Source organism: Sander lucioperca, chromosome 23 (genome assembly GCF_008315115.2).
Source record: "Sander lucioperca isolate FBNREF2018 chromosome 23, SLUC_FBN_1.2, whole genome shotgun sequence".
Taxonomy (NCBI): domain Eukaryota; kingdom Metazoa; phylum Chordata; class Actinopteri; order Perciformes; family Percidae; genus Sander; species Sander lucioperca.
Window position 1 is genome coordinate 4910660 of NC_050195.1, and position 23073 is coordinate 4933732.

At 42.5% G+C, this 23073-nt stretch overlaps 2 protein-coding genes and 1 long non-coding RNA gene across 3 annotated transcripts in view; 2 read left to right on the top strand and 1 right to left on the bottom strand.

The window, feature by feature from the left end:
* The window catches only part of LOC116061925 (protein NLRC3-like), a 23393-nt gene extending 2400 nt beyond the window's left edge, over positions 1-20993 (top strand). The window contains exons 3-8 of the mRNA XM_035998206.1: positions 641-787; positions 6490-6683; positions 6836-8651; positions 10681-10857; positions 20135-20308; positions 20816-20993. Coding sequence (XP_035854099.1) covers positions 641-787; positions 6490-6683; positions 6836-8651; positions 10681-10857; positions 20135-20308; positions 20816-20993 — 2686 coding nt within the window. The remainder of the gene's footprint in view (positions 1-640; positions 788-6489; positions 6684-6835; positions 8652-10680; positions 10858-20134; positions 20309-20815) is intronic.
* LOC116057839 (protein NLRC3-like) overlaps positions 1-23073 on the top strand; it is a 556293-nt gene that overhangs the window by 168622 nt on the left and 364598 nt on the right. The window lies entirely within an intron of this gene.
* LOC116061929 overlaps positions 1-23073 on the bottom strand; it is a 137686-nt gene that overhangs the window by 53207 nt on the left and 61406 nt on the right. The gene's annotated exons all lie outside the window — the stretch shown is intronic.

The following is a 23073-nucleotide window of genomic DNA, read 5'->3' on the forward strand; positions in this document are numbered from 1 at the left end:
ATGTGACCGAGCCCGGCCCGGACCCGACCATCATTTCTAAATATCTGTCCGAACCCGACCCGGCCCGTCGGGTACCGCCGGATCCCGTTGGGTATCTGCACTCTAGTGTGTGTGTGTGTGTGTGTGTATGTGTGTGTGTGTGTGTGTGTGTGTGTGTGTGTGTGTGTGTGTGTGTGTGTGTGTGAGAGTGAGTGAGTGTGTGTGTTCCTAAGTCTCTGAGCTGTAACCCAAGAAAACAGACTCATGGTACGGTGTAGGCTCTGCATAGTATGATTCAGCCTTAACACTGCGTTCACATTATCAGAAGGAGATCCAGCGGTGAGAGTGTCACCGTCCTGTTGTGTTCTTCCCCCCCGATGTAGCACAGTAGACTTTATATTTCACAGTTACTGTTTTCTGTCAGATCGGTTATAGATCTCAACATTTCAGGCCACACTTGATAGCAGCTAACCAAAGAAAACAGATTTAAAGACAACTCTGTGTGTGTGTGCATGTCTGTGTGTGAGTGTATTTATGTGTGTGTGCATGTCTGTGTTTCTGTGTGTGTGTGAGTGTGTGTGTGTCTGTGTGACTCTTGTTGAAACTTGTCTTGATTCTTGTGTTGTGAGTTCCCAGTCAGTGTTCCTGTTTTACCTCTCAGACTGACTTCAGATCAGAAGATGAGTGATTTGGAGGAAGAGGAGGACGGAGCAGAGTCTGTAGTATCTGGCTGTCAGTCTATGAAGAGTGACCAGTCCAAACATGAACCTCTGATCTTCAGTACTGAACCTGGACCATCAGACACAAAGTAAGAGACTTATGAGATTAATATTCATGATGTAGAACTTGTTGTGTAGATACTAGTCAAGATGGATCTTTTCTGGGTTTTATAGCCACAAACTACTGATTGTATTACTGCAGCCGGCATTCATCACCTCCATTTCAGAATTTACACTTCAAGAAATTATTCATATTGTTGCCCAAATGTTGAAGTCACTGTAAATATTTACAACTAATCAAAATCTGAAGGAATGTGCTTCAAATGTGTAATTCATATTCTCATATTTGTTTCTCCGGGAACCATCACCTTATCGTGGTGGAGAGGTTTGTGTGTCCCTATGAACCTGAGGGCTGTGTTGCCTGGAGCTTTGTGCTCCTGGTAGGGTCTCCCAAGGCAAAGTGGTCTCAGGTGAGGGGCCAGACAAAGAATGGTTCAAAAACCCTATGAAAAAACGAGGTAGAGATGATGTGACCCTGCCCGGAGGAAGCCCGGGGCCCCCGTCTGGAGCCAGGCCCAGATGGAGGGCCCGTCAGCGAGCGCCTGGTGGCCGGGTTTGCCACGGAGCCCGGTCGGGCACAGCCCGAAAAAGCTACGTGGCACCTCTCTCTCCAACCCATGGGCCCACCACCTGTGGGAGGAACCGCTGGGGTCGGGTGCGCTGCCACATGGGTGGCAGTGAAGGTCAGGGGCCTCGACGGACCAGACCCGGGCAGCAGACGCTGGCTCTGGGGACGTGGAACGTCACCTCTCTGTGGGGGAAGGAACCGGAACTTGTGCGGGAGGTGGAGCGCTACCAGTTGGATCTGGTGGGGCTTACCTCTACGCACAGTCTCGGTTCTGGAACCATACTCCTGGATAGGGGTTGGACTCTTTTCTTCTCCGGAGTTGCCCAGGGTGTGAGGCGCCGGGCGGGTGTGGGGATACTCACAAGCCCCCGGCTGAGCGCCGCTACGTTGGAGTTTACCCCGGTGGACGAGAGGGTCGCCTCCCTACGCCTGCGGGTTGTGGGGGGGAAAACTCTGACTATTGTTTGTGCGTATGCACCAAACAAGAGCTCGGAGTATTCGGCCTTCTTGGAGACCTTGAATGGAGTCCTGCATGGGGCTCCAGTGGGGGACTCCATAGTTCTGCTGGGGGACTTCAACGCGCACGTGGGCAATGATGGAGACACATGGAGAGGCGTGATTGGGAGGAACGGCCTCCCTGATCTAAACCAGAGTGGTTGTTTGTTGTTGGACTTCTGTGCTAGTCATGGATTGTCTATAACGAACACCATGTTCGAACATAGGGATGCTCATAAGTGTACTTGGTACCAGAGCACCCTAGGCCAAAGGTCAATGATCGATTTTATAATCGTTTCATCTGATCTGAGGCCGTATGTTTTGGACACTCGGGTGAAGAGAGGGGCAGAGCTGTCAACTGATCACCATCTGGTGGTGAGTTGGGTCAGAGGGTGGGGGAAGACTCTGGACAGACCTGGTAAACCCAAACGGGTAGTGCGGGTGAACTGGGAACGTCTGGAGGAGGCCCCTGTCCGACAGACTTTCAACTCACACCTCCGGCGGAGCTTTTCGTGCATCCCTGTGGAGGCTGGGGGCATTGAACCCGAGTGGACAATGTTCAAAGTTTCCATTGCTGAAGCTGCGGCGGGGAGCTGTGGTCTTAGGGTCTTAGGTGCCTCAAGGGGCGGCAACCCACGAACACCGTGGTGGACACCGGTGGTCAGGGAAGCCGTCCGACTGAAGAAGGAGTCTTTCTGGGATATGTTATCCCAGGGGACTCCGGAGGCAGTTGCAAGGTACCGAAGGGCCCGAAGGGCTGCAGCCTCTGCCGTGAAAGAGGCAAAGCAGCGGGTGTGGGAGAAGTTCGGAGAAGACATGGAGAAGGACTTTCGGTCGGCACCAAGGTGCTTCTGGAAAACCGTTCGCCACCTCAGGAGGGGGAAGCGGGGAAACATCCAAGCTGTGTACAGTAAGGATGGAACGCTGTTGACCTCAACTGAGGAGGTAATAGGGCGGTGGAAGGAGCACTTTGAGGAACTCCTAAATCCGACTAATACGCCCTCTATGGTAGAGGCAGAGCTGGAGGATGATGGGGGATTGTCGTCAATTTCCCTGGTGGAAGTTGCTGAGGTAGTTAAACAACTCCACAGTGGCAAAGCCCCAGGGATTGATGAGATCCGTCCAGAAATGCTTAAAGCTCTGGGTGTGGAGGGGTTGTCTTGGTTGACACGCCTCTTCAACATTGCGTGGAAGTCGGGGACGGTGCCTAAGGAGTGGCAGACCGGGGTGGTGGTTCCCCTTTTCAAAAAGGGGGACCAGAGGGTGTGTGCCAATTACAGGGGTATTACACTTCTCAGCCTCCCCGGTAAAGTCTACTCCAAGGTGCTGGAAAGGAGGGTTCGGTCGATAGTCGAACCTCAGGTTGAAGAGGAACAATGCGGATTCCGTCCTGGTCGTGGAACAACGGACCAGGTCTTTACTCTTGCAAGGATCCTGGAGGGAGCCTGGGAGTATGCCCAACCGGTCTACATGTGTTTTGTGGATCTGGAGAAGGCGTATGACCGGGTCCCCCGGGAGATACTGTGGGAGGTGCTGCGGGAGTATGGGGTGAGGGGGTCCCTTCTCAGGGCCATCCAATCTCTGTACGACCAAAGCGAGAGCTGTGTCCGGGTTCTCGGCAGTAAGTCGGACTCGTTTCAGGTGAGGGTTGGCCTCCGCCAGGGCTGCGCTTTGTCACCAATCCTGTTTGTAGTATTTATGGACAGGATATCAAGGCGTAGTCGGGGTGGAGAGGGGTTGCAGTTCGGTGAGCTGGGGATCTCATCGCTGCTTTTTGCGGATGATGTGGTCCTGATGGCATCATCGGCCTGTGACCTTCAGCACTCACTGGATCGGTTCGCAGCCGAGTGTGAAGCGGCTGGGATGAGGATCAGCACCTCTAAATCGGAGGCCATGGTTCTCAGCAGGAAACCGATGGAGTGCTTTCTCCAGGTAGGGAATGAGTCCTTACCCCAAGTGAAGGAGTTCAAGTACCTTGGGGTCTTGTTTGCGAGTGAGGGGACAATGGAGCAGGAGATTGGTCGGAGAATCGGCGCAGCGGGTGCGGTATTACATTCAATTTATCGCACCGTTGTGACGAAAAGAGAACTGAGCCAGAAGGCAAAGCTCTCGATCTACCGGTCAGTTTTCGTTCCTACCCTCACCTATGGTCATGAAAGCTGGGTCATGACCGAAAGAACGAGATCCAGGGTACAAGCGGCCGAAATGGGTTTCCTCAGGAGGGTGGCTGGCGTCTCCCTTAGAGATAGGGTGAGAAGCTCAGTCATCCGTGAGGAGCTCGGAGTAGAGCCGCTGCTCCTTCGCGTCGAAAGGAGCCAGTTGAGGTGGTTCGGGCATCTGGTAAGGATGCCCCCTGGGCGCCTCCCTAGGGAGGTGTTCCAGGCACGTCCAGCTGGGAGGAGGCCTCGGGGAAGACCCAGGACTAGGTGGAGGGATTATATCTCCAACCTGGCCTGGGAACGCCTCGGGATCCCCCAGTCGGAGTTGGTTAATGTGGCTCGGGAAAGGGAAGTTTGGGGTCCCCTGCTGGAGCTGCTACCCCCGCGACCCGTTACCGGATAAGCGGACGAAGATGGATGGATGGATATTTGTTTCAAAATAGTTGGTTGGTTTGACTTTTCCTCCAGTCAGCTGTTATGACTTTCCAGGTCTTAAATCAGTGCACATCATAATTGTGCAACATGTGGTAAAAATGCATTTGTAGGGAAACTTTACTCACCTTGATTTTGTGAGTTTAAGGTTACTTAAAGGTGCTGTAGGTAGGATTGTGAAGATCCAGGACTTAGCCAAAGAATTTGTACATCGACAACTTCTCAGTCCCTCCCCCCCTTTCGGCTAAAGCCCAAACGGTCTCCTAAGCCCCTCCCCCCACGAGGGAGAATGAATGCGTGCATAAGCAGTGATTGACACGCAGTTAGGCTACGTTCAGACTACAAGCAAAAGTAGCCCAAATCCGATCAGGTCAGACTTCTTCAGAAGTAGTTTGAAGACTCAAATCTAGCCCAGATCAGATTTTTTCAAATCAGATTCAGGCCACTTCCATATGTGGTCCTGAATCAGACCCAGGTCTGATTTTTTTCAATGCGGCCGCAGTGTGAACAACCAAGGCGGATTGGATGCAACTTTTACGTCAATAACCCTCGCTGCGCCCTCTCCCCCCGCGGGGAGGGACGGGGCCCCTTGCTCCCGGTGTGGCTGTCTATCGCGAGTGGATTGTGTCATGGATAACCTACTGAATGAGACTGTCGTGTGACACTAACGTGTGGATACACTACACCGTCGCCAGTGTACATTGTAGTTGATATGTATGTCGCCACACCTAGGCGTCGTCTTAGTAGGCCTAAGTTATAGCTATAGGTTAAAATGTCTTTCAATTCATTCAACATATCCATTATAAAAGTTGCTCTAAAAGTACTGACAGTATAAAAATAATATAAATGAAATTGTAGTACATCATCAGCTTATGTGACCTGCACTGTTGGAAGAATGCATTGTAACTCTAACATTGATTGAACATTGGCGCCAACATTGTTCATCTTTGTTTTTAGCTGTAACGTTATGTCTGTTTCTGTGTTGAAAGCAACACAATGCCGGACTCGAATTCCCTTGTGTTTACACTTACTTGGCCAATAAAGCCGTTTCTGATAAAAATCCGAAATATAAGTTCTTTATATATTAAAGGTCCCATGACATGGTGCTCTTTGGATGCTTTTATATATAGACCTTAGTGGTCCCCTAATACTGTATCTGAAGTCTCTTTTATATAGACCTTAGTGGCCTTGGCTCTTTTTCTCTTCATTCTTCTCATCCTGAGCACCTTCTCATTAATGTTATGGTTGCCATTATACAAACATGTTGAAATAAAAGTGAAAATGATTCCTTCCTCCATAACCTCCCTAACTTTAGTGCAACAGCGTGCTGCGTCTGATGTCATTGTTATTGGTCTTTTGCGCATGCGGGTCAGTTCGAAACCGCAAACAGTTCACACTGGAATCTGACAGGCCACATTTTAAAAGGTAATGTGAACAGCCAAACAAAAAGTAGGATCTGAGCAAAAAATCGGAATCAAGCATTAAGACTTAGGGTGTAAACGTAGCCTTAGACACCCCACCTGGCCCTGATTGGTGCATCTGAACAGGGAGCTGTGGATTTTTGTAAATCACACTACAGGCTGTAGGTGGTGCCAGAGGAGGCGCATTTTTTTTTTTATTACCTGCCTAATGTAGTTCTATTCAAACATAGGGTCAGTTTCACCAAATATGATAGAAAGTTAGTTTTATAAGTCTTACCTACTGCATCTTTAATGATTTAGAACTTGCAGTTGAAAGCTTAGTAGTAGTAGTTCGCTCTACCAAATCTTGTTCCTGAAGGTGAAGAGAGAACATCCATGGGCAGTACTGATATTTATTTATTACTTTTAAGTTTGTATTATTAAACTACAGACAGATCACAACATTTTTAATAAGACAGTCAGAGAGGAAAAGCAGTTATGTGTTTATGAAAGCAGGAAAGTTTAGATAAAAAAAATAACATTTTCATTACAGACTGAATTCAAACAGAACTGTAACGACATTTTTACTGTTCTCGGAGAACATCTGAGCTTTGAGACAGTTTCGGCCAAGTCTTGATATTTCAAGAAGTCATTTTTAAAAAGAAGTGTGTTGACAGAAAGAGGAAGAGGAGTGATGTTTGTGAGGAGGAGCAGCCATCCTGCTGTGCTTTGTGTCAGGACGTCCTGAGGGATCCAGTCTCTACCAGCTGTGGACACTGGTTCTGCAGACAGTGCATCACCTCATACTGGGACCAGTCTGCTTCATCAGGAGACTCCTGCTGTCCCCAGTGTGGAGAAAGATCCAGAACAAGTAAGACTGTCCATCTGTCTGCTGATGTCTTCATGTCTCAAAACAGGATTCTTCTTGTGTCCTCCATTTTCATTCCTTTTTATTGTTATAATTGTTGTTTGGCTACTGAAAACCAACATTATTAATAAATAGACTTTTGTATTTTGTCACAGTGTACGTTGTTAAACATAAACATAAGATCAGTGTGAAGGGGACATATGAACGTGTGACTGAAGGGGCTGATCAAACAGGAAGTGGAACTCCCCTCAACAGGATCTACACTGCGCTCTACATCACAGATGAACTGAGTGAAGAAGTTAATACCCAACATGAGGTGAGGCAGCTCGAGACAGCTTCCAAGATGAAGACCCTCCATGACTCTCCAATCAAGTGCAGCGACATCTTTAAAGCCTTACCTGACCAACAGAAACACATCAGAGTCGTTATGATGCTCGGCGTCGCTGGCGTTGGAAAAACCTTCTCAGTGCAGAAGTTCTGTCTGGACTGGGCCAAGGGTTTGGAAAACCAAGATGTGGATCTGGTGATTCCTCTTTCCTTCAGGGAGCTGAACTTGATCAAAGATGAGCAGTACAGTCTTCTGGAGCTGCTCCCTGTTTTCCATACAACATTACAGGAGGTCACAGCAGAGCAGCTCGCTGGCTCTAAAGTTCTCTTCATCTTTGACGGCCTGGATGAAAGCAGACTTTCACTGGATTTCAACAAAAATGAGGTTGTTTCTGATGTCACTAAGAAGTCATCAGTCAACGTGCTGTTGACAAACCTCATCCAGGGGAAGCTGCTTCCCTCTGCTCTCATCTGGATAACTTCCCGACCTGCAGCAGCCAATCAGATCCCTCCTGCATGTGTTGACAGGGTAACAGAAGTACGAGGCTTCACTGACGACCAGAAGGAGGAGTACTTCAGGAAGAGAGTCAGTGATGAAGAGCTGTCCAGCAGAATCATCTCCCACATCAAGACATCCAGGAGCCTCCACATCATGTGTCTGATCCCAGTCTTCTGCTGGATCACTGCTACAGTTCTGGACCACATGTTGACTACAGACAAGAGAGGAGAGCTGCCCAAGACCCTGACTGACATGTACTCACACTTCCTGCTGGTTCAGACAAAGAGGAAGAAGCTCAAGTATGCTGAGGGACATGAGACGAGTCCACAGGAGCTGACGGAGGCTGACAGGGAAGTTCTTCTGAAGCTGGGGAAGTTGGCGTTTGAACAGCTGAAGAAAGGAAACATCATGTTCTACCAAGAAGACCTGGAGCGCTGTGGTCTGGATGTCACAGAGGCCTCGCTGTACTCAGGAGTTTGTTCAGAGATCTTCAAAAGAGAGAGTGTGATCTTCCAGAAAACAGTCTACTGCTTCGTTCATCTGAGTGTTCAGGAGTTTCTGGCTGCAGTCTACCTGTTCCACTGTTACACCAACAGGAACACAAAGGCACTGGAGGACTTCCTGGGGAAAGGCTGGGACTGTGACAACAGTGACCCGAACGATGGCAATGATAACAATTACCCATCCCTGGATGTCTTCCTGAAGACAGCCATGGAGAAATCCCTTGAGAGTAAAAATGGCCACCTGGACCTGTTTGTCCGCTTCCTTCATGGCCTCTTTCTGGAGTCCAACCAGAGACTCTTAGGAGGCCTGCTGGGTCAGGCAGACAACAGTCCAGAAATCATCCAGAGAGCCATCAACAACCTGAAGGAGAAGAAGACCAAAATGTCTCCTGACAGAAGCATCAACATCTTCCACTGTCTGACGGAGATCAACGACCACTCAGTCCATCAGGAGATCCAAGAGTTCCTGAAGTCAGAGAACAGATCAGAGAAGAAACTCTCTGAGATCCACTGCTCAGCTCTGGCCTACATGCTGCAGATGTCAGAGGAGGTTCTGGATGAGTTGGATCTGAGTCAGTACAAAACATCACCGGAGGGACGACTGAGACTGGTTCCAGCTGTGGAGAACTGCAGAAAGGCTCTGTAAGTCCAGATGTGATTATAAACACAATAAATCAATGTAAAGCTGAAGCCATCAGTATTAGAGTAAAGATACACACTTCACACACATTTAGATTATAAATCACGCATGAGACTGTTCTTAATCCCACCCAAAAAATCGGATCATTATATTTTTCTCCCACTAGATACTTGTGTTTCTGTAAAACAGCTCTTGAACATCAGTAACAGTTTATTTATTTATGTATTTATTTGACCTGGACAATGCACAGTTCCTTATCAGTACCAGAATTAGCTATAAGCTAATTTCCATCTGTAGTCCCTGGGCAGGAAACAGAGAATAACATCTCTGTCAAAAGGGAAATCTAACACTGTAGTAAAAGACAACAATCAGATTTCACAGTATTAAAACTCACCCACTACAACAACAAACAACAAGAACCACAACACAAAAACACTACTTTGACAACAAGAACCACAACATGAAGACAACAGCAACAATACAATTTAACAACATGAAAACACCACAACAATAGAACCGACAATAAAATCCCAACATTTAGACACCACTACAACAGGACTTCACTACATCAAGATTGGCTGTTTGGGTTGATGATTGATGGGAGCATGATTGGGTTGATTTCAGCCATGATTTCAACTTTAACCAGCAAAGTTGTTACATTCTGGGATCTCGCTTGGTACTGAGTTATAATACTTTGTGTCTCTAACAGAGAAGACTGATCTTCCTGACTCTGTAGATCTGTTGTGTACTGCACAGTCATCTCTGTTGGTCGTCCTAGTTCTCCTCCCAGTGCCTGAACACAGTGACACAAACTCATTTAATGGTGGAGCGGCCAGATCATTGATTATTTTATAAACTAGACTAACCTCAAATGTCATGAGATTATGTCTTTGGATTATGTTACAATGATGATAACTTGATTGCTTTTTGTCCAATGCCTTGAGTGTTTGTTTATGAAGTGTTTGCAGTGGAGAAAGTGATGTTTTTTTATAGCTTGTGAAACAGTATATGAGTGAAAAAATCATTGAGTGCAGAAACGTTTTGCTGCATGTAAGGGGAGCTGATGTCTAATACATCTAAAGTTCCTTCAATTAAATTTGTCAGTTTTACACACCTGTTTCACATGTTTCCTAAAGGACAGCTGTGAGTCCACAATTATTCCTAAATATTTAAAATGTGACACAGTCTGGATCCTTTCCCCATCAACAATGATTTCTGGCTGACTTCCATTTTTTCCATTATAAAAATACATACAGTTCAGGCGGAGAGTTGTTATGCAGCACAGGAGACATCGAGAAGAATTACAAATCAAAACCCACAAAATCATAATAAATTCAGATGAATCTGGTGAACAGGTAGAGAATGGCATTGAAAGGGCTGAAGAAAGAGGAAATGTGACAGAATAAGAAGGCTGATATTTTGATGATCCATAACAACACAATGACAAAGTCTGTCTACTCATTTTAGGGAAAAGCTAATTGATTAAGACATAGTAATGTTGAGCTACACATTGGATTAGGGTGGCACCTAAATCATGGTTGCAGCTGTCGCCGTGGTCCTGCTCCGCGCCCTGCTATGCCCTGCTACATCCTGCTATGCCCTGCTACTCCATGAACTACTACAATTACAATTTCTAGTCATAGTTCAATTAGCTTTATTGTGACAATAATTGCCACTGTTCATCACACCCCCAACTGCAGACACCGCCTACCGAGAGCCTGGGTCTGTCCAAGGTTTCTCCCTAAAAGAGTTTTTTTTCTCACCACCCGAGGTTTCTCCTAAAAGGAAGTTTTCCTCTCCACTGTCACACTAAATGCTTGCTCTTGGGAGAATTACTGGAATTGTTGGGTCTTTGTAAATAATAGTGTGGTCTAGACCTACTCTAGCTGTAAAGTGTCTTGAGATAACTCTTGTTATGATTTGATACTATAAATACAATTGAATTGAACTGAAATGACTTGAATTTAAAACATCAACCCACTAATTGGATTATGAATGGATTTGTATCTACTTAATTTGTTCTTCATTCAGATTGGTTGACTGCAGTTTGTCAGAGATCAGCTGTGCTGCTCTGGTCTCAGCTCTGAAGTCCAACCCCTCCCATCTGAGAGAGCTGGACCTGAGCAACAACAAGAACCTGAAGGATTCAGGAGTGAAGCGTCTGTGTGCTGGATTGGAGAGTCCAAACTGTAGACTGGAGACTCTGAGGTCAGTTCATCTATTTTATTCTTCTACAGTGTAAATTTATCAAAATTAAATCCACAACAGAAGTTTCAAATTTAAATCAGTTCACTTGTTTTCTGTGTTTGTTTTCAGTTTGTCAGTCTGAACAGTTTGTCTCCAGATGTAGTCTGGACTCAAACTGGATCAGTGTTTGTCAGACAACTTTACGATGCATTCTTCAATGTGATGCAAAATTAAATCAATATTCAAAATTTTTTTACATGTGAAAGGCATTTATAATTTAAAAAAAATAAAAGAAATAGGGCTGCACAATTTGTAGAAAAAGTCATATTGTGATTTACAATACTGTGATTGCAAAGAAATGCACCAAACACTAACAGTTTGAAATGTGTTTTTCTCAACTTGAACATACAATTAAAATATGAATACAAAATACTTATTATTTAAAAAAAATAATTGAATGAAAAACAATCTTTTTAAAATAAACATATTCTGATTTATTTTTATTTATTTAGCACACGCAAAAAACAGTAAATAAAAAATGGCATGCAAAGAAACCCAGAAAACCCTCAACATGTTGGGTTTCTTAAAAAAGTTGATCAAAATATATAGAATATAAAAACATAAAAACATATACTATAAAAAAGGAAGAAAGGAGGAATTAAATGAGTAGAGAAAATAGCATATGAAGAAAGAGTGAGAGGATTAGTAATCAAAAAACAAGGGACATGTTTACTACAGTTAAATATTTTTTTCACAGATTTTTTTAATGATAGAGGAGAAAGTATTTTTTTGCTTTGCTCAACAGCACAAATGAAAAATAGAACAATAACTAAGAAAAATACAAATTCATCTTAAAAAAAATACATTTTATATTCCACATTAAATTTATTTAGAAAGAAAGCAAAACATGATAGCAATAATATAAAAAACTGCACTGCACATAGAACTAACTAAAGGTCCATGTTTCTATCTTTACTTAGAATATTAAATAAAGATTTGTATATTTAAATTTGGCCATTTTCTATAGTTCTGAGCAATTTTTTTTTATTGAGACAGGAACAATGCACAATTAAACATGAACTTTGTATAAAAACAAGGAGAGATGCTTTGTACCAGGTTTCAACGCAATTGCTATTTTTTGCCCTAAGCCTCATTCCTAAATTACACAGTTCATATTTGAAGAGTCAGAGGGATGCAAATAAAGTCACAAAAGTACCTTTGTTTAACTAACAACTATTTTTAAACAACACTCATTTTAGGGTAAAGATAATTTATTAGGACGTAGTAATGTTGAGCTACACATTTAAAACATCACCACATCTGATCTTCATTCAGATTGAGGTGGTGCCGTTTGTCAGAGATCAGCTGTTCTTCTCTGGCCTCAGCTCTGAAGTCCAACCCCTCCCATCTGAGAGAGCTGGATCTGAGTTACAACTACAACCTCAAGGATTCAGGAGTGAAGCAGCTGTGTGCTGGATTGGAGAGTCCAAACTGTAGACTGGAGACTCAGAGGTCAGTTCATCTATTTTATTCTTGTACAGTGTAAAGCTATCAAAATTAAATCCATAACAGAAGTTTTAAATTTCTATCAGTTCACTTGTTTTCTGTGTTTGCATGAGTACAAAACACAACAACTCTTTGTTTGTTTTCAGTTTGTCAGTCTGAACAGTTTGTCTCCAGGGGTCCGTTTCAGAAAGCAGGTTTAGTGAAAACTCTGAGTTAGTTAACCCTGAGATGAGGGAAACAGAAAGAGAGGTTAATCAAACCTGAGAGAGAGGGGGAACTCCAGCCTGTTATAGAAAGAGAGTCAGTTACTATGGGAACTTAACCTCAGAGTCACTTACTATGGGAACTTAACCTCAGAGTCAGTTACTATGGTAACTTAACCTCAGAGTCAGTTACTATGGTAAATTAACCTCAGAGTCAGTTACTATGGGAACTGAGTCTGTGACCCTAACCTGGTCGGGAGCAGGTTTTCTTCTCTCAGTCTCCTCCCTCTGACACAGCGCTCTTTCATTTCCTCATTCATTCATTCATTCATTCATTCATTCATTCATTCATTCATTCATTCATTCATTCATTCATTCAGTCTGTATCAGGTGTATTTTAGACCAGTTTGTTATCTGCATGAATATAAAAACAGTGTTGGTTTATTAACCATGTTAGGCAGACTATAAAACATGTTATTCTCAAAACATGGCATTTCCTTTAGTCGAGGATCCCGTTGATGAAGAAGCTGTATTACTCCTCAGGGAGTTAAACATACGTCTGGAGATGATATTGAGGTCTGACTATAGATGTATTTTCATCTCCAGATACTAGCCTATACCTATCTGAGCGGTATGGTTTTTCTTCCCAGTCTATCAGTTATGTAGCATACATAGCTTATCCGTCCTCATATCACTAACGTCCCCCATCGTTAACATGCTCTACATCCCAGCACATTCTTTGTGTCACATTATGTTTTTTTCAAACGTCAGTTGTCTTTACAACATTGGTGATACGGAGCATATTAGTAAAGCCACTGTAGTAAAGCTCCATCAGAAGAGTGTGACTCTCTCTGAAACGTGTTTTAAACGTTTGTGTAGTGTTCCTTGGACACAAACCAGTGAGAGACATTAAAAAGGAGCTCCACAGTATTGCAGGTGAATGATGTAAACCCTTTGAAATAAAAGATTATGAATTATAGTTCTGTTGATGATGGTGCTGCAGCCTCAGAATGGGATTAGTAGGCCTAGGACTTTTTCTCCCGCAGGATTGCACCTAAATATACTTATGATTAAATATGATATTAATACACTATATTGGAACTTACGCATTCACTCTAGCAGCAATTTTCTCCCACGTAAATTCTCCATTTAATATTTCCACCAACCAGTTTGTTTGTGGTTGTTACCATGGTGAATCGTAGTATCATGGCTCCATTCATGCTGCCTTTTTATAGTGGTGGTGCACGGGACAGACAACTTTAAGATCACGTGAGTGAACCTACTCTGAGTTGATTGAACCAACTCTAATCAGCTGTTCTGGAACCGAAAACTCAGAGTTTCCATCTCAGGGTAAATCAACTCAGAGATCAGGGTTAGACTCAGAGTTTGTTAAACCTCCTTCCTGAAACGGGCCCCTGATGTAGTCTGGACTCAAACTGGATCAGTGTTTGTCAGACAACTTTAAGATTTATTCTTCAATGTCCTGTAAAATAAATCAATATTCAAAAATGTTTTTACATATGAAACGCATTTATAATAAGATATATAGAATATAAATACATAAAAACATTCAACAGTCTAACACACAACAGTCTATAAAAAAGGAAGAAAGGAAGAATTATATGAGTAGAGAAAATAAAGAATGAAGAAAGAGAGAGAAGGAAAAGTAATAGAAGAACAAGAGACATGTTTACTACAGATAGAGGAGAAAGTTTGGTTTGGTTTGCTCAACAACACAAACGAAAAATAGAACAAATAAGAAAAATACAAATTCTCATTAAAATAATACATTTTATATGCCACATTAAGGATCGGTGTAATAAAAGAACTATTGATTAAGTTACTAAATATACTTTGTACAACCTCTTGGTAAAGTCTGAAAACACCAAGCTTCTTAAGACCCAGTGTCTTCTTCTGTTGTTTCTACTGTCGGTAAAGTGAAGGCTGTTACAACGTGGAGACTGTAGTGGACACTGAGTGAGACGCACACAGAACACCTTTTAGTTTACTTAAATCACAGTTTATGTGGTTAGTTATTCTCACAGAGTGACATCATGACTGTGATTAGCTTAATCGTGCAGCATTAATAAAAGTTCAATGCATTTTCAAGATGATGTCTCTCTTTCTCTCTCTCACACCAACATGACATCATGACTTCGCGTAAACATACACGCCGACTTCCTTAAGCCAAGTGTCGTGTTATCTGTACGCATCTTGAGCTATCCGCATGTATGTCTACGCTGTATACAGCGGGCGTAAACATACACGCTAGTTGCCGTGTTATCGTGAGAAGAACGTGTTATCACGAGAAGAAAGCTACGGTTGAGTTTAGGAAACATCAACACGCGGGACACGATCCCCGGTCTCCTGGTGAAAGTCCTGTGTTGTTTGACCCATCCTCCCCCCCGACCAACCTCCCTACGCAGATTTTCACCCTTTCATACTACTCACTACGGCGTCAATTCACACGCAATTGCAAGGTAATGTAAGTCAATGGAGGCCAAACAGCGATGATAAACACACTAAAAAGCGAATATGCATCTTGATAACACGCCAATAATGGCATACGAATTGGCATGTCATACACACGCCATTTCATGAGATCAGTCTGCTTACACACACACACACACACAAAGAGTGAACTAACAACTCATTTTAAATGATACTCATTTTAGGGTAAAGATCATTGATTAGGACGTAGTAATGTTGAGCTACACATTTAAAACATCAACACATCTGATTAGATTCTAAATAGATTTTTATCTTCATCATTTATTCTTTATCCAGATTGGAGAGCTGTGGTTGGTCAGAGATCAGCTGAGCTCCTCTGGTCTCAGTGAGGTCAGAGTCCTGAGTCAACCAGAGGATTGGTTATTATCATCTCCTCCAACATCAAGATCCCAAATGGCAAATCTCCCTATTTTTTGTGATTATTTGTGTATATGTATATGTTGTAGTAAAAGCTGGTTGAACAGGTCAGTGCTCAAATTTCACCCTTAACATTCACTTTATAAACATGAGATGAATTAATAAAATTAATTAAGATCTGTATTTTAAAGGTAACATCACCTATGAGACTGTTTTCACAGCTCAGTTATTGGTCCCTGATGCCAGGGTGGTTCCCCGTTTTGATTGTTTGTCAATTTGGCAAAGTTATTAATACACATATTCATAACTTTATTAATATTGATAAAACATATTTGATAAATTGCCAATAATTGAATCTGTACCCTTACCAATTCCCAACAGCATTGTGTATACTTCACACAGAGTGAGCAGCAGCTTCTTATGGAAGTATGTTAACGTGAAAGACATTATTTGTAAAAAGCTGTAATGAAACAGAGAGAGAAAGCGTTGCAGACGATCACAAACCGATTGAATGCGTAAGCAGCCTAAAAATATATTTACTGACCACTGCTCTGAATTGAAACCGTTATAATCATACCATTCAAGGAGTTAGGCTACTAATTATTTGCCCAAATGAACAGTTGTACTCTTTGCCTTAAAGCTACATTGTGTAAGAATTACTCCCATCTAGCGTTGAGATCATATATCGCCACACAGTATTGTTACTTTGCAGTTCAAAGCATGTATTGCAGCTACGGTAGCCTTCACGCTTCAAAAAGCGAAGGTGTACAAAAGGCCGTCTATCAGCCGTCGTTGTTGGAGTTCATGCGTTCTCTTAATACATCCATGAATTCATGTCGGAGAGTGGCGCGGACGCGCGCTTCACACCACGAGCGGGCACGCGCGCCACCCGACGGAAAGGAGAGAGAAAGAAAAGGAGACTGCAGCGGAGAATTAACTAGTTGGGATTTGGTGTCAGCGTCCAAAGCAGCTCCAATGTTCACTCTTTTTTCTGATGACGTCGGTCTTTTGCTCTTTTCAATATCCGTTTTCTTCAGGGCGAAGAAGACTCCTGTTCCTGAAATTTGGATTTTGAATATGTGTTTGTGTTTCCTTCTTCAAACTTGCCGGGGGCCGGGAAGCGACGATACCAATTAGCAGCATTAGCAGCAGCTGTGAGTCAAAACGCGAAAGGCGGAGCAGTATGTCCTGTATGTCCCTTACCGACTAACGTATTTCAAGATGGCACATCATTATGGAGCGTCTACCCCAGTTCATGCAAGCGCAAATGTTACATTTCAAGCTAATAGGAATACTTTAAATTGATGGTGGTGGTAAATATTCATGAAAAAGGACAAGTTTGTAAAGGGCAAAACGGATTTTGATAATGAACAACTACAAACGTTACACACTGGGGCTTTAAAAGTGAGCAGAAGACAGCCTAATGCTACGCAGGAAATATACCACGAAGCTGTACAATGCTAGAATATGATGCGTACATATCTCTATCTCACTCTGTTTCTCCCTCTTTCTCACTCTGTCTCTGTCTCTCCCTCTCTCACTCTGTCTCTCCCTCTCTCTTTCTCTCCTCGCTTTTCAGGCAAAGTGTACAACAGTTCGTTTGTGGAAATAAAAAAGTCCTTGAATGGTTTCATTTAAAAGCAGTAGTTCATAAATGTATATTTTTAGATATATCATTCAATCGGTCGGCTTCTGCAACTTTTTTTTTTATAGAGGCAGAATTTCCTTCTTTACATATGTATATATGGATGTAGAAAAGAGTGGACTCTGAAATCCAGAAACCATGAAGATAATTAAGTGATAAACTTAATGCACACTGTAAACATGACTGTAACACAATATATTCATCAGTTATTTCTCCCCAGCTAAATATAAGGTCAACAACCATTGAGGTGGCGCTCCCAGTCAACGCGGCCGTGTATTTCTGTGACCATCACTCGCTGCACGCAAGATTTAGACTTAATTCCCTCCATGTAGTGCATAGCGTTGAAAATTACATATTTCTGATTGTGCGGATTACACAATGTACACTTGAGTTACAAACAACTACCTGTTTTGCGGCGTTATGTGGTAATTTGACACCAAGCTACACCCACACCGTCCATAATTTGCACCTTAATATTAATGTGGCTGACATACTGTTGGGTTTAGGGTATGGCTCCAAGAGGCTTTTTTGTAAGTCTGGACAGAGTACATATGCTTACCAAATATCATACGTCTAGGTGAAACACACTGCAGGAGCTAGTTCTGTGAAATATTGTAGGGGGCGCTATTGAGCCACTTTACCATAATCAGGCCTGAGACCCATGTGATTCATTCCAGGCCTGGACTAACATCATGTGTGACAGATTTGGGGCAGATCAGACAATGTATGTTAAAGTTACAACAGCTTTTTGTTTCATGATGTAACATCGAAGTTCGGCGTGCTGCCACGGCAACGCCCTTCAACAAAAAATCACGATGAAACATCATCAAGGTCTTAAGGGTTTAGGGTTAACAAGTTAGGAAGAGGACATGAAAGTGTAACAACTGTAACTTCCTGTTGCCAGTAGGGGGCGCTATGATTATACCTGAATATTGACATGTATATCTTCAGGCCAGGACCCTTATACAGCCTGAGCAGTTTGGAACAGATTGGACAATGTACAGTCTAGTTACTAACCCCTTCCTGTTTCATGGTGAAGCATGAGAAATCAACGCCATGCCCCACCCACAACTTTTGGCGTGCACTAAAAAGCTTCGGAATTTAGCTTCGCCAACGCTTTTCAATGCAGGCATCAGCTTTTGGTTGCCGAAATTGACAATACGGTTGCCATGTTTTAAACTGCCTATATTTGGAGCAATTAATTTCTTATATACCAAACATTTAAATAATGAAACAATGAGAGAATGGCTTGCAATATAATTTCTTATCCCTCTCAAATACGGGTGCAACGGATCACAAAACTCACGGTTCAGATCACGGATTGGATACATTTTCGGATTAGCACGAAAAAATGATTATTAAAAATGTAATAACTTTTAACAAGAATTACTTCTTTTACCGGTAAATTGCTGTAACACGACAAAAACATATGAGAAAAGGTATTTTACAATAACTTTGAATGCACCACAAGGTTGACCAGTTTTAAGTGAATGCAACAGTTATTCCCGTCTGTTTTGGGAGTTAGGGTTATAACTTTGTCTGTTTTGTTTTTGCGACAACAGCAGTGACCATAGAGCTAGTTTGTGTCTTTCAGCTCATAGCTTTAGCGGCAGACTGTTGTACGTCCTGGTGTTGGAATCCTTTACAGTGAAATACAGACACACTAAACCATGTTTAATACAGTTATTACTGTAGCTAACGCTAGGCTAACGTTACCTGCTGCCAAGTGTAACGTGTTATTAGTGTTTACTAGCATGACATGCAGCGATGCTTCTGTTCCCTCAAACTTCTGTTTCAGAGCATCAGAGAGCAGCGCAGATATTTAGGAGGCACCGTAATGAGGCACCAAAGCTGGATTTTAACATTCACCGTTAACGTTAACAGAAAATTGCGTTGCCTGTATCTTTTTAAGGCAAATGCGCTTGTGGAAAGCGTTCACACAACAGCTGAAATGTTGTGTTGCGCAAGAACGTAGTGTTTAAACTTCACAGAGATATTCAAATGGAATACTGGCATCTTTTGAAATAAGATTTTCCAGTTTTGTAAGAGGTGGTTGCCAAAGGGGGAAACTGACTCAATCTGGTTGCCAAAGGCAACCTTCAAACACACACACACACACACACACACACACACACACACACACACACACTAATTGAAACCAATCAGTCAAACATTATTGTAAATAGAACAAGTAGAACTTTGTAGCGTCTCTGACTTGAATTAGTTCACCAGTTTGATATCTGATGAACTTTTAAAGCCAACATTTCCTGTGATCTGCTGTCATGGTTGGTCACTCTGAACTCAACTAAGGATGTTAAATATCTCAGTAACTTAGTTAGCATGGCCTTATGAATGATGACAGGTATGATGACGTCTTTTAGGACCTTTACTAAGGACAGAGGGAGTCAGATGCTGTACAGGTTGGAAAGCCTCTTGAGCTAAGTCTGTCATCTGTGATATTGGGCTGTATAAATAAATGGACTTGACTATGAATGTAGGGAAAGTCAGAACTGTTAGATTATTTTCTATGATTAGTGTCCATGTGAGGATAGTGGTGTTTTCTAGAGCTGTACAGGAAGTGAACTAATTAAAGAGCAGATGTGTTCAGAAGACTCATCTCTACCTGAAACATTAGGATGTTAGTGAAGATAAGCTACACTTCATTCACAAGACAATGAAACATGTTGATTTATAATAAACATTAATAAGATGATCCTGTTTAACCTGTCAACATTACAGCTTACTGTGTGTAATTATTGTAAATGTATTACATTTAGTAAACACTTCTAATTCATGTCAATGCAACAGAGTAATGTTGAAACATTTGTTAAAACCTTAATATAACTGAATAACACTAAATAATTCACTCAAGTTTTTATTGAAGTAGCAGCATGTTGTCATTAATATTAATTAGAGCTCTTTTTCACTTTTTGTATTTTACAGTTTTTATCCTGATCCTGTGTTCAGGTGTTTCTGTTTTCTAAACCTTCTTCAGCTCTGAAAAGATTATTAAACATTGAATGATTTCAAGCAGGAACATTGTCTTCTAAACTTACATAATTTATTCTTTATTCAGATTGTTCTGCTGCAGGTTGTCAGAAATCAGCTGTGCTGCTCTGGTCTCAGCTCTGAAGTCCAACCCCTCCCATCTGAGAGAGCTGGACCTGGGTAACAACAAGCTGAAGGATTCAGGAGTGAAGCTGCTGTGTGGTTTTCTGGAAAGTCCAAACTGTAGACTGGAGACTCTGGGGTCAGTTCACTGACTCTCTGTAACGATTATAGATCTAATATGTTTAAGAATTGAATTTGAATTAACGTACAAACATAACTTACATCCATAAAGTTATATATATATGTTCTTTTTGTTCATATTTTAGTTTCTTGTAGTACATTTAGAGACTTGTGTTTGTTAAAGAAACTGTAGAAAATGTCCAGTTAGTTTCTTAAAGTAAATTAATGTTTATAATTGTTGGTAAATGGTCACATATGGTTTTAAATTGCTAATATTTACTTGCTGAAGTAGAAATATTTGTTTCTGTTAATTTCAGTGTTTTCACAACTGTCTGATCAATGATATTGATTTTTCAGAACACAGCTGTTTGATGATGATAATGATCCACAATGACAAAATCTCTCTATTTATTTTAGGGAAAATGTCATTGATTAGGACATAGTAATGTTGAGCTACACATTTAAAACATCAACACATCTGATTAGATTATAAATAGAGTTTTATCTTCATTTATTCTTTATTCAGATTGTGGGGCTGCGGTTTGTCAGAGATCAGCTGTGCTGCTCTGGTCTCAGCTCTGAAGTCCAACCCCTCCCATCTGAAGAAGCTGGACCTGAGGGGCAACAACCTGAAGGAGTCAGACGTGAAGCAGCTGTGTGATCTGAAGGAGAGTCCAGACTGTAGACTGGAGACTCTGGAGTAAGTAGAGGGTTGGATTCAGTCCATGCTGGTTTCAGCAGTATCATACTAAACCCAGTTAGTATCAAAGCAAAGATCCAGTATTTTCTGTAAACCTCCAACCTTGTCAGTGAAGCTGTGAGAGGAGAGAGAGAAAAGTCAGCCAATCAGGCTGTCTGTTCTCTCTGAACCCAACATCACTAAATCATCATTAAATTGAGCAGTGAACGTCTCTGTTTCTGCAGTAAATATGCGTTCAGGACACTTTCCACTGTTTACTTCAAAGAAATCTGCAGAGTCAACAGACTTGATGCCCAAAGTCTCTGCAGGTCTGTGAGCTTCACTCCAACATGTTAACATGAGAGCTGAAAGGAAGCAGGCTGCCTACACAGCCGCTCCACTTGGTGTCTGAACAGGACTGAAGTCTGACTGACAGCTGATGAAGGGAGTCTCTGGAAACATTCATCACAGCGGTGATAATGTCATCACTGCATTTTTTTCATTTATTTTATTCCAGGTGAAAGTTATAGGGTTCAGTAGCCTGGATGCCAGCCGAACTTAGACCCGCCCACAACATTTGAGGTTGGGGAGTTCAGTCTGGACTGTAACGTTATATGGTCGTGCGAGATAGAGATTGACTGAAGAGAGAGAGCGCCCAGCGGCGTTAGAACAAAGCCGTGAATCAGAGAAATAAAACGTGTTTTCGCTGAGTCATCACTAGAAATGCAACTGTAGCAAGCATCTCACTATCACTAACGTTATCCACATTCATATATACACGAAACAAATGATATATTCAGCTACAAACAAGTCTAAAAGTCGGAAGTTAGGACGACAGTGCGAAGAGTGGTTGCTATGGAGACGAAACACTGTCTTGTCTCGTGTGTTGAGTTCCGTTGCTCTGATTGATTGTAGGTTTATCTGTTGCTCTGATTGGTTGTAGGTCTATCTGTTGCTCTGATTGGTTGTAGGTCTATCTGTTGCTCTGATTGGTTGTAGGTCTATCCGTTGCTCTGATTGGTTGTAGGTCTATCCGTTGCTCTGATTGGTTGTAGGTCTATCCGTTGCTCTGATTGGTTGTAGGTCTATTCAATTGAGTGCTGAGGCATTTTCTTTCCTGGTTCTGTTGAACCGTGCCCCATAATCACAACCCCGTGGAGCAGAATTAGCCGTGAGCTTGGGTATATGTGTTTGTGTGAGAGATTAGTGAAAGAGGAAAGAAGCATATTTAGAGAAAGAAAGACACACTTGAACAAGAAAAGAAAAGGCACCTTGAGTCTTGATTTTCTCGCTCTGAAAATAAACTCTTTTATGCTTACAAGGGGATGTTTACATGTTTAGCCTCTCTGGTAAGCTAACAGCTGATCTGTTGCCTACACGGGTCCACGCCGTGACTGTCTCGTCACGCCGCAGTACCATTGGTTCGACTGACTAACGGGAGTTTTACAATCTCACTCAGAACAGTAACCAAGCTCTGTGGAAGGAGCTAGCAATGCAGCATTTACAGTTTACCTAAGCTAAATTATTCAACACATCATCAACAAGTATCGTGATCAAATGATACTTTCACAGCAAAATAATGGGGCACAGCGGTCACCATCAGATTAATGAATCAAAACGTGCAGCAATAGCACTGTATTAATCAGATCACATTAATGGTAACACAAAATAGCAGCAATCGCAAATTACTCATTTGTATTGTACCGTTGTATTACTCATACAACACACCCTGTTCTAAAAGAACACTATGAAGCCTCTTACTTTGGGTGTGCAGTTCGTTGTTTCTGTCTATAGATTTCCACAGAAAAACAGAATGAGTCTGTGTGCTCGTCACGGAAAAACTTGCTGGTCCCCGTGACAGCGGGGAGCAAGCCAGAGTCGACTTTGAAGACATCGTGTCCGATTTCCTTTTAGAGAACATCGTCTTCTCTCTGCAGCGTTGAAACACGACGTGTGTTTCCAGGATCCAGGAGAAATAACTCCACTTTGTCCAGAAGTGGAAGTATTTTGCACAAGCGCTGGCGTGCTCCCTGCAGCAACGGGGTTGCAGTGGAAGACGATAAAACAGGTGTGTCCAAAGGTTTTATAGGCTAAGGCCCCATGCT